At 36.5% G+C, this 16,313-nt stretch overlaps 1 protein-coding gene across 1 annotated transcript in view; it reads right to left on the reverse strand.

The window, feature by feature from the left end:
• Nucleotides 1-13,393: 13,393 nt before the first annotated feature.
• CRISPLD1 (cysteine rich secretory protein LCCL domain containing 1) overlaps nucleotides 13,394-16,313 on the reverse strand; it is a 39,976-nt gene continuing 37,056 nt past the window's right edge. Inside the window, exon 15 of the mRNA XM_050322723.1 lies at nucleotides 13,394-14,971. Coding sequence (XP_050178680.1) covers nucleotides 14,920-14,971 — 52 coding nt within the window. The 3' untranslated portion in view covers nucleotides 13,394-14,919. The remainder of the gene's footprint in view (nucleotides 14,972-16,313) is intronic.

A 16,313-nucleotide genomic window follows, 5' to 3' on the forward strand; every position in this document is an offset into this window, starting at 1 on the left:
AAATAAAAAGGGAACACTGCCTGTGGGGATAGAAATAATCATATGCAACTACCCCTTCAGGAGCCTCCAAATATTGAGGGTGTTAAACAATAAGACACAGACAAAAGACCATGTGAGTGATGATATTTTAGAAAAAACAAATGTTGGCATGGCAATATAGTCAGTAATGGAAAAGAAAATAAGTAAATTCTATTTCAAAAGTGACATGACCTCCTACTTGTTTCTCAAGTGGGACAATTTTTGTCTCTAGGAGATGAACAATTATTGAAATATATACTTGAATGACAATGTCAGAAATGTTCACATAGCTATGTACACAAAAAACAAACTGAAAGGGATTCCTGAAAGGGTTCCTAAGATCTATTAGAAAGCTCTGCACCTATTTGTTGTTACCTTTTTTTTACTTATATTTATTTCCATCATCAATAAGAAAGCCAACCCAAAAAATCATAATTGTCATATTCATTGAATAATCAACATAAACATTTGTGGTAACAGAGGGATCTCTAGGTGACTTTCTAGGACCTAATTTACCCTATTCACTCTTGTGAAAATCAGCCTTCTGTTGAAACATATCAGTGTAAGAAAAGAAAAATTAGACCCTCAATGGGCAGATTGATCTTTGACATCTGTTAGATTTTTATCCTTTATAAATTTCCAAAAGGGCAGATCTTAATTGTAATTTATTGTCAGAACTTTTTTAATTAAATGACCTCTGAATTTTTCAAGTTCATATGACCCTAGGAAGCAAAATTTTAAGGCAATTGCCAGGTAAAACAATCAAAGGATGGAATTTGTGAGAATCGCTAAATGAAAAATATCAGTTTTAAGTATTGCTTGTAAGAATAGGATCAGCATCATGAATGAAACTTAACTCCCAGTTGGACATGTCACAATTATCTACATTATTATGATTCATGACATACATCAACAGGCTGCATCTGCACTCTATCCAGCTGCCTGTTCAGAACTGCATCATCTTTTGGCAGTTTAAAAGTCTAAGCTCAGGCTCCCTATAAATCCCATTTGTCTTTGCAGGGCATTTTGTAGAAACAGGCAATGATTCAGAGGGCAGAAATATGAGAACAACTCCCTTCCTTTACTCAGACTATTTTGCCTGGCTGATATTAGTCCTGTGATAATAGCACAAAAATGGCTGGGATACATGGGGGAGGACTGACCAGCCAGAGTAAGTGAAGGTGTCTTGAAGCAAATTCTACTCCAGATTCCTGCTGAGTTTTGCCCCAGGAAATACAAACCATAGCTGTTTCAAAGGGGTTCCACGCAGGCAAATAGTATAGACAACTGGCAAATTTCATCACAAGCCTTTGCTGACCCAGCCACAAGAAATTCAACGTAAATGTAGCATTAGATTTTCTGCTTTGTATTCCTACTATGTCAGAGACTTCAAACTCAGTGAGTCCATAATTTGACTCAAACACTGCAACCTGCCTAAGAAAACTTATTTCATTCCCCCCAAATGAATTCATTCTCCCAAGTTCCTCCAGCTAAAAAGAGGGGAAAAAGGCATAAAAAGAGATATTTTTGAGATTTTGCAGTCTTGATACTAATTTCCCAGTAGTCAGCAAAAAGGTAAGTATTTAACCACTCTTCAAATGCAGTAAGGGAAAGGCAGTCAGAAGAAGAAAACATGTTATCCTATTCCAAATGTCCACTGAGGGACTTCATCATCAGCAAATCAATCCACAGGAAATTGAAACTATATAGTTTACTAAATTTTGGAAGGAAGAATCCTGGGAATTATTTAAAAGGATGTGATGGAGAGCATCTGAGGGAAAACTAAGATCAAAGCAAACAAACCAATCAAAAACAACGCCAACAAAATAAACAAAAGAAATACAAATCACTTTAATTAGATTCTTTTTTAAAGGGCATGGAGGCCATAGCTAAGGAACATGAGACAATTTCCTGGAGAGGCTACCACCAGTGGAATCAGAAGAGTTCACTGGGTTAATATGGATGTATATTTTTGCTATTAAAGGCGGTCTTTCATTTCATTATAGTAGTACTGTGAAAGTTTGAACAATAAATGAAAAAAGAAGTAAAACATTAGACAGTGGGGAGAGGGGGAGGATTATGCTAATAGCAAAGTACAGGTATTTTTTCAAGATAAAAAATACACAAGTCAAATTTTTGGCCTTACCCCAAATACAGAAAAACTGGGTCATAAGTTAGGCAAAAGTATCATAAACTTCACGTTTGCCTTTCAGATTTGAAAGGTTTGCTTTCACCTTGCTTTATGTCAGCTGTATGGCATCCATACCTGCTTGTTGCAGCCTACTTTGGTTCAGTTAGGGGAAAAAAAGGAAAGTTTATAACTTTCAGAAGTCCACTACATGTCTACCTATTCACAAAAAACCCAATATTGTTACTTCATTGAGATTCACTTTGGACCCTTTGCATCACTGAATTTCTATCTTGATTAATAAAAAACAAGAGGTGTCTATATTTTGACCCCTGAGAGTTCCTGAAGCAATGCTAACAAGGAAGGGTTTGGGTCCTGCCATACCATACATAATCATAGGATGAAATCTATATTCCACCAAATAATAGCAGAGAATAAATTCTCACAACTTACTAAAAGAGGTTCTTGTTCAGTCCTCATAAATATTCACTAGATGCAGAGGAAAAAATCATAGCACTCCCATGGGATTTCAGACACTTCTGGGGCTAGGGAAAACATCATCTAGAACTGACTCACCACGAGTCACCTGTGTCTATAAAAAAAAAAGGTATCTATTACTTTGTATGACACAGCTCTAAAGAGCTGGCTTTTTACATTACCCACTACTTTTACTGCACTTTGATTTAATTCTGGCTCTGCGTTCAGCTTGCATAAATAGCTTGTGTGCTGGGGGTTTTGCAGGGGTTGCCAAAAGAGCTTCTCCTTCTTAGTCAAAGGAAATCATTGACAGTAAAATTACTTTGTGTTGCAAGCTAGAGTTTCTGTCCCATCCATGCAGCAAATCCAATTCTCTCCTGCTTTGTTTCCTGAAATCTTCATGCTGGAAGAGATATGCTCCATTGTATAACCAGGTATTTATGAAACATTTGTTTCATTAGCAGTAGATTTTTCTAAAATGCCATCAACTTCAAGAGAATCTTGTTTTTGTCCTGCATTACCATTTTGTGTTCTTGACCAGGAAATGAGCCAGGGAACAGGAAATCACGCATTCTCTGTTGTATAAGTTTATGGAGGTGACAGACTATAAAACCAATTTAGATGTCCTTTTAAGAAGCTTTGCCAATGTTTATTATCTGTTTGGTTTTGAAGAATGTAGATTATATCATCAGCCTGTGTAAATTAGCAAATTTTCTTGAAGTCAAGGTAGCTGGTCTGATCGACACCAGCTGAAAATCTGGCTTGAGCTTTTAAAAATCACTGTGAAAAATTGTTGGTGTTATTTTTCTTGAGTAATATTGTTTGCCAAAGTGGAAAATGAAGCAAAAGCTTCAGGGCTAGAAAAGTTTCAGCTATGCATCTCAAAGGCAGCTGGGACAATGGGCCATTATAGGGGGTTGCTTCTTCCACATGACAGTAAATTTAGCAGGTTTTTTTTACAAAGCTGTGTCCTTTAAACCAATAAACCCTGTTAATTATGCCAGGACATTTATGCCCTGGCAGAAAGAGATCAAGGGAGCTGTCAGCTGTGTCAAGTACAGAGATTGTCTGAAAGCCAAAAAGACTGTAACTCCATCTCCAAACTGGGCATGCCAAGTTTCAGACCAGTCCACACAAGAGAAGGAAGGGAATGCCAAGCTCAAGGCTTATCTTGGGCAGAAAGGCCTCTTGCAATGCGACGATTCCCTGTCTGTTCCATTCCTTTGGCCATGCACTGCTTGGAAGAAAATCTTCCTGTGTCTTAGGGTACTATTGTTATTCAGAGAAGTAAGGGTACCAAGATTAATTGGCTTGCTGTGTAAAAAAATTGGCATCCAGAAGGATACACCCAACTGGATCATAGCATAGCACCCAAAAAAGACATATGGGGATAAGATTGTTGACGAAGATGTGTGAAGTGGAGGGAAAGGAGCAAGGTCTGACATTATAAACACTTCTACTCAGGCTGTTTGAAGTAAAATGAGAGTCACTCATTCTTATGTGATAGAGATAGCAAATTATCTGCTGCCAAGAGAAGTATTTTGAATAATCTGTATCCTTCTTGGTTAGTATTTTTTTCCTCTGAAATAATCTCACATTGTTTTGAATGTTCTATAATTCATGCCATTTCCTCAAATATTTCTAACCCAGAGTGCTTCACTTCCTCTGCTCCACATAGAGCTGTTCAGTTGAAATCAGACAAAGAACATGTTTCTTACATCAATTCATTCATCACTACTCAAATCTCTCCTTTAGTTTATGGATCTAATGTAGAAAAAGCATTTGATTTTTGCAGAGTTTTATTTCATGGTATTGCTATGCTTCCCATTTTCTGAGTTGACCTTTAGCTGATGCAAATAGGCATGAACATTCTGAGACAATGCTTTAAGTTTGAACATGTCTGGCAGTAATTACAAGACTGAGTAACAGCCATCTGAAACAGCAAAACTGGTCATCACTTTCAGCAGACTGTCCCATTTTGTGAAGGACAGGTTCTGAGGTTTTTCTGGGCTCCTGACAGTGAAAATTTGGGACACAGTTTAGAGCTAGTTGACGGTCACAGACCTACATCCAGCTTGAAGAGTCATATGATGACTGAAAGGGGTTTTCTTACAGAGAGGATGAAAATATGTATATATAAATATATATATTACAGAATTACAGAATATGCATATATACATAAATACATGTATATATATGTAACATCAAGAGTAGTGTTTGTCAGTGTCTGTAGACTGCCCCCACCTAAAGAATGAAAAGCATCAACTAATCCCTACTAATACTGGCATTAAATTTCCTGATCCTGCAACCACTGCTAGAGCAGATTAATTGCAGACTAGTAAAAAGCACTAGAGGCAAGGCGTAAAGACGATACTTTCTGTCAATAGATCAACACTGTCTCCCTTAAGATCCTCATAGAGAAACTTAGTGAATTATGGCCTTGATGAGCAGACAGTGAGTTAGATTAAAAACTGGATGAATAGTGGCATCCAGAGAGTTATGATCAGTGGCACAAAGTCTACTTGGAGCCCAGTTACTAGCAGTGTTCTCTAGGCATCTGTACTGGGTCCAAGCCTGCTAAACATCCTCATTAGTGATCTGGATGAAGGGGGAGAGCACACCCTCAGCAAGTTTGCTAATAACACACAACTGGAAGGAGTGGCTAAGGTGCCAGAAGGTCATGCTTTTATCCATCCTCAACAGGCTGGAGAAATGGGCTGACAGGAAACCCATCAAGTTCAACAAGGTTGAGTGCAAAGTCCTGCAACTGAAGTGGAACAACTCTGTGCACCAATATATGTTGAGGGACACTCAGTTGGAAAGCATCTTTGAAGAAAAGAACCTGGGGGCCCTGGTGAACACCAAGTTGGACATGAACCAGCAACGTGCCCTTGTAGCAAAGAAGGCCAATGGTGTCCTGGGCTGCATTAGGAGTGTTGCCAGCAGGTGGAGGAAGGTGATCCTGCCCCTCTACTCAGTCCTGGTGAGACCACACCTGGAGTGCTGAATTCAGTTCTGGGCTCCTTAGTATAGAGAGACAGAGACACACTAAAGAGAGCTCAACAAGAGGCCACAAAGGTAATTAAGGCACTGAAGCATCTCTCCTATAAGGAAAGGCTAAGAGAGCCAGGACTGTTCAGCCTGGAGAAGAGGAGGTTCAGAATCATCTTGTCAATGTCTATAGTACCTGAAGGCAGGGTGCAAAGAGGACAGGCTCTTTTCAGTGATGCCCAGTGCCAGGATCAGAGTCAAGGGGCACACACTGAAACACAGGAGGTTCCCTCTGAATATCAGGAAACATATTTTTACTGTGACAATGATCGAACATTAGCACAGGTTGCCCAGAGAGGTTGTGCTGTCTCCATTCTTAGAGATTGCCAAAAACTGTCTGCACATGGTTCTGGGCCATCAGTTCTAGGTGCCCCTGCTGGTGCACTATATGACTATATAGTGCATATGAACTATATATTGCATATGAACATATAATACATATGAACTATATGAACTATATGACCTCGAGGAGTACCTTCCCACCTCAGCTATTCTGTGATTCTGTAATCACACTACACTTGAATGTCCCAGTGAAAAGGATTAGCTACCTTTTTTTAGAGGTCACTTCATATTAAAGCACCTAGTATCAACATAAGACATTATTCAGAACAGGCAAGGCTGGCCCTTCTCCAACTAAGAACATTTGAAACACTGACATACCTAAAATTTTATGATCGCTTCATAATTTTTTAACAACTGTAATATTATAATTAGGAAAAGAAAAGTTATCCTTATTCCAGTTTTTGAGGAGCTTCACAGATATCGGAGTGATTCTTCTGTTAAATGACTTACACCACTTTAACTGAAAAGATAACCCATCCCATTTATCACATTTGCAGCGTTACATTTAGCAATAAACAATGAGATTGTTTCATAATACTGTTTGCTAAATTTCATAGTGCACAAAACCTGTCCATTGGCAGCACTGAAGATGCCCTTTTTATCATGCTTCCTTGTACATGCTCATGGTACAGTAGGACTCTCTCTCTCTCTCCCTTCCTCTCTCTGTGATTTCCCATGAGCATTTCTAGTGACAGAGCCCTGCAAGGAGTCTGCCATCCCTCTAGCCCTGCTGTGCAGAACAGTATCACCACAGATATCCTCTCAAGATTTTCTTTTCCTTTGTAACTCCCACCTTTGACTAGGAAGGAAAAGAAACATTTATGCTCTTGCTGAGACATAAAGCAGCTGGGTTAGGTGGGAGGAGAGACACTGCCTCTACTTCACAGTCACTTCTGTCACTAGCCAAGAATTATGAGAGTTGGGTAGCAACTTCAACGGTGAAGATACTTTTTGTAACTCCAGGGTCAACCCCAGAAGTTTTACTGAATAACAAGTCTTTCAGCTAACACATACCAGTAGGTTGAAAGAAGCTATTTCCTTTACATTGGCTTTTGGGAGACAGAGACTGCATTCCTCTTGAGTGTGAGGATAACCCACGAATTATTACACTTTTTGTAACTTTTTACCAATGCATATTTTCTGGCTGTTCACTCCTAACACACTGCTGTATTGCTGACCAATGAACTGATAGAGATACACAATGAACTACAGATTGGAAGGAACAAGCAAAGAGAAGAGTTTAGAGCTGAACAGACTACAGGAATATAAGTTCAATTTTATGTTCTTGTAAATAATTCAAAATAAAATTCCGAGTTGGTACCTTTATATCTACAAATTTAAATATCTAGCTTTAGAAATTAAGAGAAATTTGATGATTGTTCAATTTAAAAGACATTAAGATGAACTTGCTAACTCATCTAAGCAATTTGGGAAACCTGCTATAACAAAATTATAAACAAACCATCCTCCATCCCATCTTCTGCTTAGTGAATAGTTTTCTGATTAATTTGACCTTCCGAATAGATTGACCAGACTCTCAGAGCATTTCTTAAAGGTACAAGTTCCACCACACTTCATTACAGAATGCTGAGAGCTGTAGCTCTGTATTATAAGCAGTTTCAAGGCATAAGGATGTGTTTCTGAAATACAATGACGAATACTTCTTATTTCACCTTACAGCTATTACTACATAACTTCAGACACACATTTTCTAAAACTAATTGCATGTTTCTTCTCCAAGTCCTACAAAACAGGTAAATGTAGCTCAAATGGACATCCATTTAACTGATTTGCTAGCAGAAAGACTAAAGCTTACTGGAAAACTGTTTACAGAGAGTTTGGATGCTTGTGAATGAACCTTAAAATCTGCATCAGATTTTTGTGTATCAGTATACTTTATTCCCCTACCTGTCAAACTACAGAAAAATTCTCATTCTCAGCCCCACTGACCTCAGCATTTGCTTAATTTTACAAACCAAGGAAAAACAATGAGCTTTGAAATGTTACTTAAAGGTTACATGTTTGGGATAGTAAACAACTTAAAAGTAGTGAGATCAATCTTCATTAAAACTTATTCTTTGCTTTGTAGCAGCATTTGCCAGTTCTACTCAGTAATCACGTGATGCAGGACGTGATGTAGGTTCATCTCCTAATACATCAAAGTGGCTTGCTTTCCTTAAGAGGCATTTCTCATATTCTCTGCTATCTCAAATATTCTAGCTTTTACCTGCAAATTTGTCTCACTTTTCTTATTAAATTCCTTTATTTATGCTTTTGACTAATGTTAAAGAAGCAGCTGGGTTGGAATCTCAACCTTATGGGGAGTCATAGACTGTGATTATTACAGGAATGGTACTCAGTTACTGTTTAGGTGCTGTACTGATGTGAGATAAATAAGAGCTGGATGTCTTCTGAGAGATCATTGTAGAGACGATTGTTTTCCTCAAGTACCTTTAGGTGTTTTGATTGGAGTGTACTTCTCCAGGACTTCTAATGAAAACTATAAATTGAATTGAAGCATTAGCAGAAAGGAAGTCCTAAATCAAAGAATAGTATTTTTATTGTATAGTAGATGCAACAGCGCATCTCAGTCGAGGTGTGACTTCCTTATTTCTAGGACAGATCTTTACATAGTATAAAACAATTGCCTTGTAATTTTCAGAAAACTGGTTAAAAGATGCTGGAGCAGAAGCATCCAAATATCAATCCTTTTAACGTCAGTGCCAACCAGGAAAAATCGCTGCGTCTGCATGATTTGCACATCACTGAACATGTTTGGTATAACATGCATAAACCCTCAATCAGTGGCAGAAGGGCACATCTTTATCACCAAGCCACCAAATCCATCTGTCTAGATATTCCTATTATTTAAAAATGTAAACTGATCTAATTTACCCCATAATTTTCACTGGTTAAAAGAGAGGGACTCAGAGCATTTCACAAAACTATTCCTTGGCTCAGTTTTATAGCTGTGCTAGAGTAGGACTATCACCTCCAGTACAGTAAGCACTAAATCAACTCATACAATACACTTCTTTGTGTACTGAACTGAGCTAAATCCAAAATCTGAGACTAAATCCTTTTGCATAAAATGATTGCTCTGTTTCTGTGCTTAGTGCAGCCCACAACCCCAGAGGTCTTGGAGTTGTTCTAACACAATAAAAGAAATACTTATTCAGAAGGCATGATCTTTCAGTAGAAAAAAAAACCAACAAACCATCCACTATCAACAAGAAACAGATGGATTTCAACAGATAAATATGAAATTAAGATTGCACTAACTACAGGCAGATTTATTTAGCAACTGTTTCTAATTTATCTTTGGGACATACAGTAGCAGCAATTTATAAGAAGTCAGAGCCAGCTTGCTATTTACATTGCATATAAACAAGCCTAAGTGAATAACTAAGCAACTGAAGTACTTGTTTTTCAAACTGTTTAGGTTAAGTTTGGAAGACTTACTACCTCCTAGCAATTTCTGTCTCTTGAGCATCCTAAAAATAATCAGCATTACTATGAAGTCCTATGAGTTTCTGAGCTTGCAGATAAGTAAGCAAAATAATGCAAGTTCTTATATGTATTCTAAGACGATATTCCAAATAAGGATATTGTCACATAAACTCATTAACTCATAAATAACTGAAAACTCATCAAATAAAGTTTTTAAAATATATTAAACAGACTTTATGTCAAATAAATTTCAAGGAGATTATTCTTAATATTGTTATAATGCTTATGCTTTAAATGAAATTTGGAAATTTAAAAGCCCAGGAGTTACTGCTACTGGCAACTGAAGTCTTTTGTGTGCCTATTCAAAGACATAGTGTTGTTTGGCCAGAGTATCTCAGTTCTTACCCGACAGCTTTGCAGCTGGTCTTTGGACATTGTTAGTAAAGACAAAACCAATACTGGATACAGCACAGGGAACAGATACTGAATTGAGTAACCAGAGTAATTATTGCAGGAATCAACGTGGGTAGTAAGACATGGAACATCATGACTGGATATTTCAGTTGCATTTTCTCTACTTTTGTCTTTCTACTTTCCTCATATTTTCCTGTGCTTTATTATATCAAGTTGGCCTGACTGGGGGGCTTTGCTAGCTTCTCAATATTTAACACTTATTAGTAGTACTTTTTCCAAAATGCTATGATGGTCTTATGATGTAGGCATCTGTGTCCTAGCAAACAGGCTAAGATGAACAAGAAATTTAACACAGAGCATTGAGCAGCTCATGGCAAACTTCAGGTATCACATTATCATCCTATGTTAACATGGAGTAGGAATCACATTTTATTTTATTTTCACTAGTCACAACAATGGCTTCTCCTTTATTAGCAATAATAATATAAATAATGACCATATATAAAACACTATTTCCATCATTTATTCCTAACAGCAAGATCAGCTAAGGCTAGGGCTGACTAGATGGTTTCTTTTACCATATGCAAAATGTATATTTTTATAAAATCATATGCAATTTTCTGAATACTAAAGTGTGCCGTCATTTGTATATCTAAAGCTCTGTCAGATGCATGTTATACAGTGAATGAAACAAAAATCTTCAGGCTTTTCATTCCTTGTATAATTCCCTAGAGTTCTACAGATGCTATAAAAAGCCTTAAGTCATATAAGTCTGACAGTACAGTATTTCATACAGTATTTATATACATTTCCAAACAGAATATTGCACTGTATGAATAATCTTTGTAACTTCCAAATATTTATGTTTCTAAACCTTACCCTTTGTATGACTACAGAAATTGCAGGAAATAAACCTTCCCTTGTGTATTCACAGGAAGCTGGGTTATCTGACTTTTAAGCCGAATTCAAAACATACTTCAAAAGTAATTGCCACACAGAAGATAGTGTTTATATGAGTAACTTGGTTACATCTCTGCCATAAAATAAAAGGCCATGCATTTTCCTGAACATATGCATTAATACATACAAAAAAAGCTGAGGTTACTTTCCCTGTTTCAAATTCACTTAGAATCTGCTGACAGTCTGACATTTACATAAAACTTGAAACTGACTATTTCTTCAGTTAAAAATCCTGTAAACTTATATACAGGTTATCCCAATCTCTGTTTCAGACTTCATTCCAAAAGTACTTTAGGTATAATTTCTAGATCAGACTGTCCCCCTATGCAGAAATCAGACACAAGGACATCTGTGAACTCTTTAAAATTCCTCAGTGTCCACAAAGTTTAGGAAATGTTTCCTAATTTCCTTAGTTTATGTCCAACTAGTACTATGAACTGTCTGTTGACATGAAGGTGGGTCCTGAGTTCCCTAATACTAAAGTATCCTCACATAGTTATCAAAATGGTGAACAACTGTTAAAAGATTATCTGAGTCTGACCACTTTCTTCCACACTAATGCTTACTTATGAAATTAGCACTTCAGATGGAAGGGATGCAGCATAGCAGGGGAATGCCTCAATTGGCCCTTACTAAAAGTTCACCAGACAAGTGATCTATGCTTGACCAAAGCTTGACTCCTCCCCAAATAATTCTGAGAAATTCTTAATGGGAAATACCACAAGAACATGGAAAAAGGTCCATATGTACTCTTTGCTGCTTCACATACAGGCCTTTTTTTAAGGGTCTGTTGTATTTATTGAGCTTACACTCCTTGGTATTTTAGCCTTTACAAAATTATAACTGGTAAACAGCAATGTAATAAAAAGTTTTTTGTTATGTATCAGTTGTAATAATTCTTGTTGGCTACTTCTAGGTCTTTCCTGGGAGGCAAGCTAAATATTATGAATAGCATTAATTTACTCTCCTATTGATTATCACTTTCTTTTATTTCAAGTTGAGAACACAATTTTGTAACTGCTCGATCAACCCAACAATTCTGCAGAATTTAAAAGTTGATCTTTTCTATGTTTTTTTCATTAGGTTACAAGAAGTTCTCTGATACTTCAAGTTACTCCTTTGGGCTTTCTATGAATTAGCTGTAACCATCCAGCATACAGTTGCTTCTGGTGCAGACAGAAATATCAGTGTGCAGCTCCCACTCTACAACTGTCTGGAAATGTCTACTCATTGACTTATCACTTACAGTAAATACAGAAGAAAATTTCTCAAAAAGCCAACATTAGCTGGAATATTTGTATTAGGATAGTCACTGCGTGTGGAAAAGCAACAGAACTCCAAAAAATTGTGCAACAGAAGATGTGAAGAGAAAGAGTTACTCACCTCCCTTTCTTCTTGTCAGTTTGTTGGTTACACTCAGAGTGTAACCATTCACATATGCTAGAAGTAGTCCCCCTTCTCTCACCAAGATCTAACTTTATTATTCTGGCCCCCAGGGTCCACACCTGCCCCCTTGCACAGGAACTTCCAGTAAATGCAGATTGGACTTTGCAGATAAGAGAGAAAAGGAAGCAAAGATACGCAGAAGAACAAAAAAAAAGGCACCAGGAACAGTTGGAGGAAAAAGGCAGAAATTTGGTGTGGTAACAGTGTTTCCACTTAGGACTCCATTCACCTATCTACCCAAAGTGAGGAAGTTGTGGTTATGGCTAAAGGTGTGACCGTCTTGTTCTCTTCCTTACTGCAGGCTCTGCACCGCCCACAGAAAGGGCAGGGAGCTACCTCACTGCCCAGGCTCTGCAGCACCCCACAGGCTTCCCATGGGGTTCTGAGGCAACTGCTGGGGACCACAGGCCAGGTAGGGAACAGGGAGAGATGCTGAATGGCAACGCCAGGTTGCAAGGAAGTGTCCTGCCTGTGTGGAAAGGGACACTATTTGCAGTCATAACATTTGATTTTTAATGTCTCCCTCAGTAGTTCTGTGTGTCCTCAATTTCAGAGGTGGCCTCACTGCATTTTATGTTCCGATAACTCCAGCTGCAGGTACTGCAAGACTTCTCTGTGTTACTGCTTTGGTGCTTTTAAGAAAAGATGGTGCAAGTCTGTCTCAAGCTTTTGACTGACTTGGAGATCCATCACAGTCAAACTCTACTTGCACTTTGGTTTCAATCCTGAAAAATGGTTAATGCCAGTCTTGCAAAATTTATATAAAAGCTTCTTTCAATGGCTACCCCTTGCACAAAAAAAAAAAAGGGGTTATACATAAAAGACTCTTTGTCTCCCTCATCAATTTGACCCTTGTCAAAACTTGAAAAAATGAGCAGAAGATTTATCCATAAAACTTCTGATGCAATTAGTGGAAGTTTTATGTCTAAACTTCCTTTACAGCTTTTAGAACCTCAGACTATGTCTACTGTTTGGTCCTACACTTGCAGTGTTTAGGTCAGAAAAAAAAAAAAAAAGAAGTACATTTTGGATGGCTGTTAGTTTTTTCCCCTAAGTCAGGACAAACAATTAAAAAATAAAAGCTGTCAAAGTTATTCTTACAATGTAAATTACTTTTATTCAAAACAGATTAAAAAAACACTAACAAAGCTTGCCTAACTACATGAGGTAGTACATGTAGCAAAAGAGAAGGCAGAATATAGTATTCTGAAATATGAAGAGTATGAATAAGTTTACAAGTTGGAGTGAAATAAATTCAACAACAGAAACAAAATACATCAAAAATAAAGTTTAACAGCTTTTCAGTTTTAAAGCACCAATACACTTTTCATAGAAAGAAACATAGTAACACCACTACATGTTCTTTATATACCATAATATGGTAAAATTAATCCACCAAGCTGTTCACCATAAATGAATTTTTTTAAATGGTGAAGCAACAAATGACATAATTGTCATTGGGCTTCATACCACTATACTTCCTGGCCTGCAGGAATATTTGCCAGGTTATGAGGAGCAAGGTTAGCCTTTGTTACTATTTTCTCTGGGTTTTTTTTAACATTTACCCTCATATCAATGTACAGTATATTGATAACATGTACAACTCAAAGCCTCAAACTTGCAAATTTTTATGCATGTGTACAAGTCTACATTTTTTCCGAAACCCGATTTAGGTAAATTGAAGGAGTGACATGGCAAAAATAAAGCACGTGCAGAACTGCATTGCAGAACTGCAGGTGTATTCTTTAATTTCAGGTTACTACACTTCTCAATACAAAAATTTTATCGGATCCTTCAAGGTTATATATGCCTGTCTCTCACTCAACCATTCCAAGACAGTGGAATATTTGTGAAGGACTGGGCCATAATGAACTGCTTATTTGAACTAAACAGCTTAGCAGCATCCAAAAATATTTTATTAACCTATTTAAGAAATAATAGAAATGAATGACTTAATGTCTTAGAAATATTTTTTAGAGGAAAACATGCTAATATGACCCAGGGCTTCCCATAATTTATATCTTCCATTTTATCTCAAAATAGGTATTTGGACTTGTTATGATTAGTGTGAAATTGAAAACAATCTAGCTCTTCAGTTATGCTCACATGGCTAATGCTACAGTAAATCAGCAAAAAGTTATATATGTTTTTATTTTTCTTTAAGGCATTATTTATTTTATCAGAATATCGGAATGGCTTCTTTTCTGTACTTTGAAAATAAAAACTCAGGCCTCCCTATGGTACAGTTTAAAGGTTACTGTTAGTGGCATATATAAAGCACCATAAAATAATATATTCAGATGAGGAAAACAAAGAACATTTAGGAGATTTGAATTAACTGTATAGGAGTAACTGCTAAGAAAATATAGCAATATTTAACACAGGATTCAAAGTAGTGTTATATATCATTATAGATTTTCAAATGAATTTTTCTCCCATGTTTATTTTTACAGATTTTTTTTTTCAATAAGATATATATGTAATTTAAACTTTTTGGTGGAAAGCAGTATACATCTTCTGTACAATAATGTTACAGCTTTATACAAATTTTAGGAATTGTAAGAAATGGCCTGTATTACTCTTTTCCAAGTGCTCTGGTTTCACTTGCCTGTTTTACATTTTACTTACTAGATTCAAACAACAGCAAATACTCTGAATGCCTTGCTTCCTGGAGGATTCTGTAAACTGAAACATAAATACATCACTTATGTTATTTTTAACATTGCAACACTTCAATGACAGCGTTTTTGAATTGTTAATTGTTAATTCTAAGATCCTGCAGCAGTTCTTGTAACAACTCCTAACTTTAGCTATCCAGGATTTCTAAAAAGTGCTGCAAATAAAAATTACATAAATTTCAAATTATTTTTTTCTTCCAAGCAGCTTATTAGAAAAAAATAATAGTAAAAAAAATCAAGTAATTCTTTGTGATGAGGGATCCTGGTTTAAGAAATAAAATTCTACTGAAGTAAAATACGAAAAGTATTTCGGAAGAAAGAGAAAGCATGCATCTTATCCTCACTATTCTAATAACTACATTTGCAGAGAACTTGCAGACCCAGGAGACCCCTTATTTGTTAGTAGCTTATATGATAAAGAATAGATTTCTGTAAAGAACTAATGTCTAACAAAACCAAAGAGAATGCTTTCCAAATGGATAAATATCTGGCTTCAAAAGAAATTAAACAAAAAATATCCAACTGCAATGAAACTATTATGTCATATTAATGGTCCCACTGTTTTCTCTTTAGCAAACACTGTATGAGGAAAGGGAAATGGAGGTGAAAGCATGGAAGCAGGTTGGCTGCAACAGCATTACAATCCACCCTCTTCTGCTTCACAAAAAACTTGCATGGGACTGTTTTCCAAACTGCTAATCTTCCAAACTTTACCAAGATGGTTTATGCATAAACACATGTATAACTAGACATAATTTTAAAATTTATATTTATACATAGCATATAATATGTATATTATATATAGAGTATAAATAATTATTAAATTTGCAAAGCTCTTCTTGGCTGCATCTCTGCTCAATGAGAAATTTTATATGGAGAACAAAAGTGTCAGTAAGGAAGCACCCTTTCTAAGGGAACTAGATGGTCATGGAGAAAGTCATAAAATAAGAAAAATAAGTAATCTACTAAGCAAAGAAAATCTGCATTTTACAGATTTCCAGATTTGTTGAAGAGTTTGAGGGAAAGAGAGAAGACATTTCCTTACTCCCAATTAAAAATAAGAAAAAAAAATCCTATATTTCCCTGTTTCCAAGTTCTCTACTGAACCTTTTGGAGATCTTATCCCACACAAATTTCTTGGAAAGCCTATTGTCTGTCTAGGAAACAATCATTCTTGGCTTTATGGGATGAAAAGAGTGGTACAATTTTTTTTAAGGTAATTTCTCTTTCTTCCTTCAGAACCTGGAGGCCTTTATCAGAGTACTAAATTTAATCTGCAACATGCAGTCATGTGTTATCATACAATACACGAATACACTGAATACAACCAAATAAACTTAAACAGCTTC

The sequence above is a fragment of the Myiozetetes cayanensis genome, unplaced genomic scaffold, assembly GCF_022539395.1.
Source record: "Myiozetetes cayanensis isolate MyiCay16 unplaced genomic scaffold, myiCay2020 scf1, whole genome shotgun sequence".
NCBI classification, from domain to species: domain Eukaryota; kingdom Metazoa; phylum Chordata; class Aves; order Passeriformes; family Tyrannidae; genus Myiozetetes; species Myiozetetes cayanensis.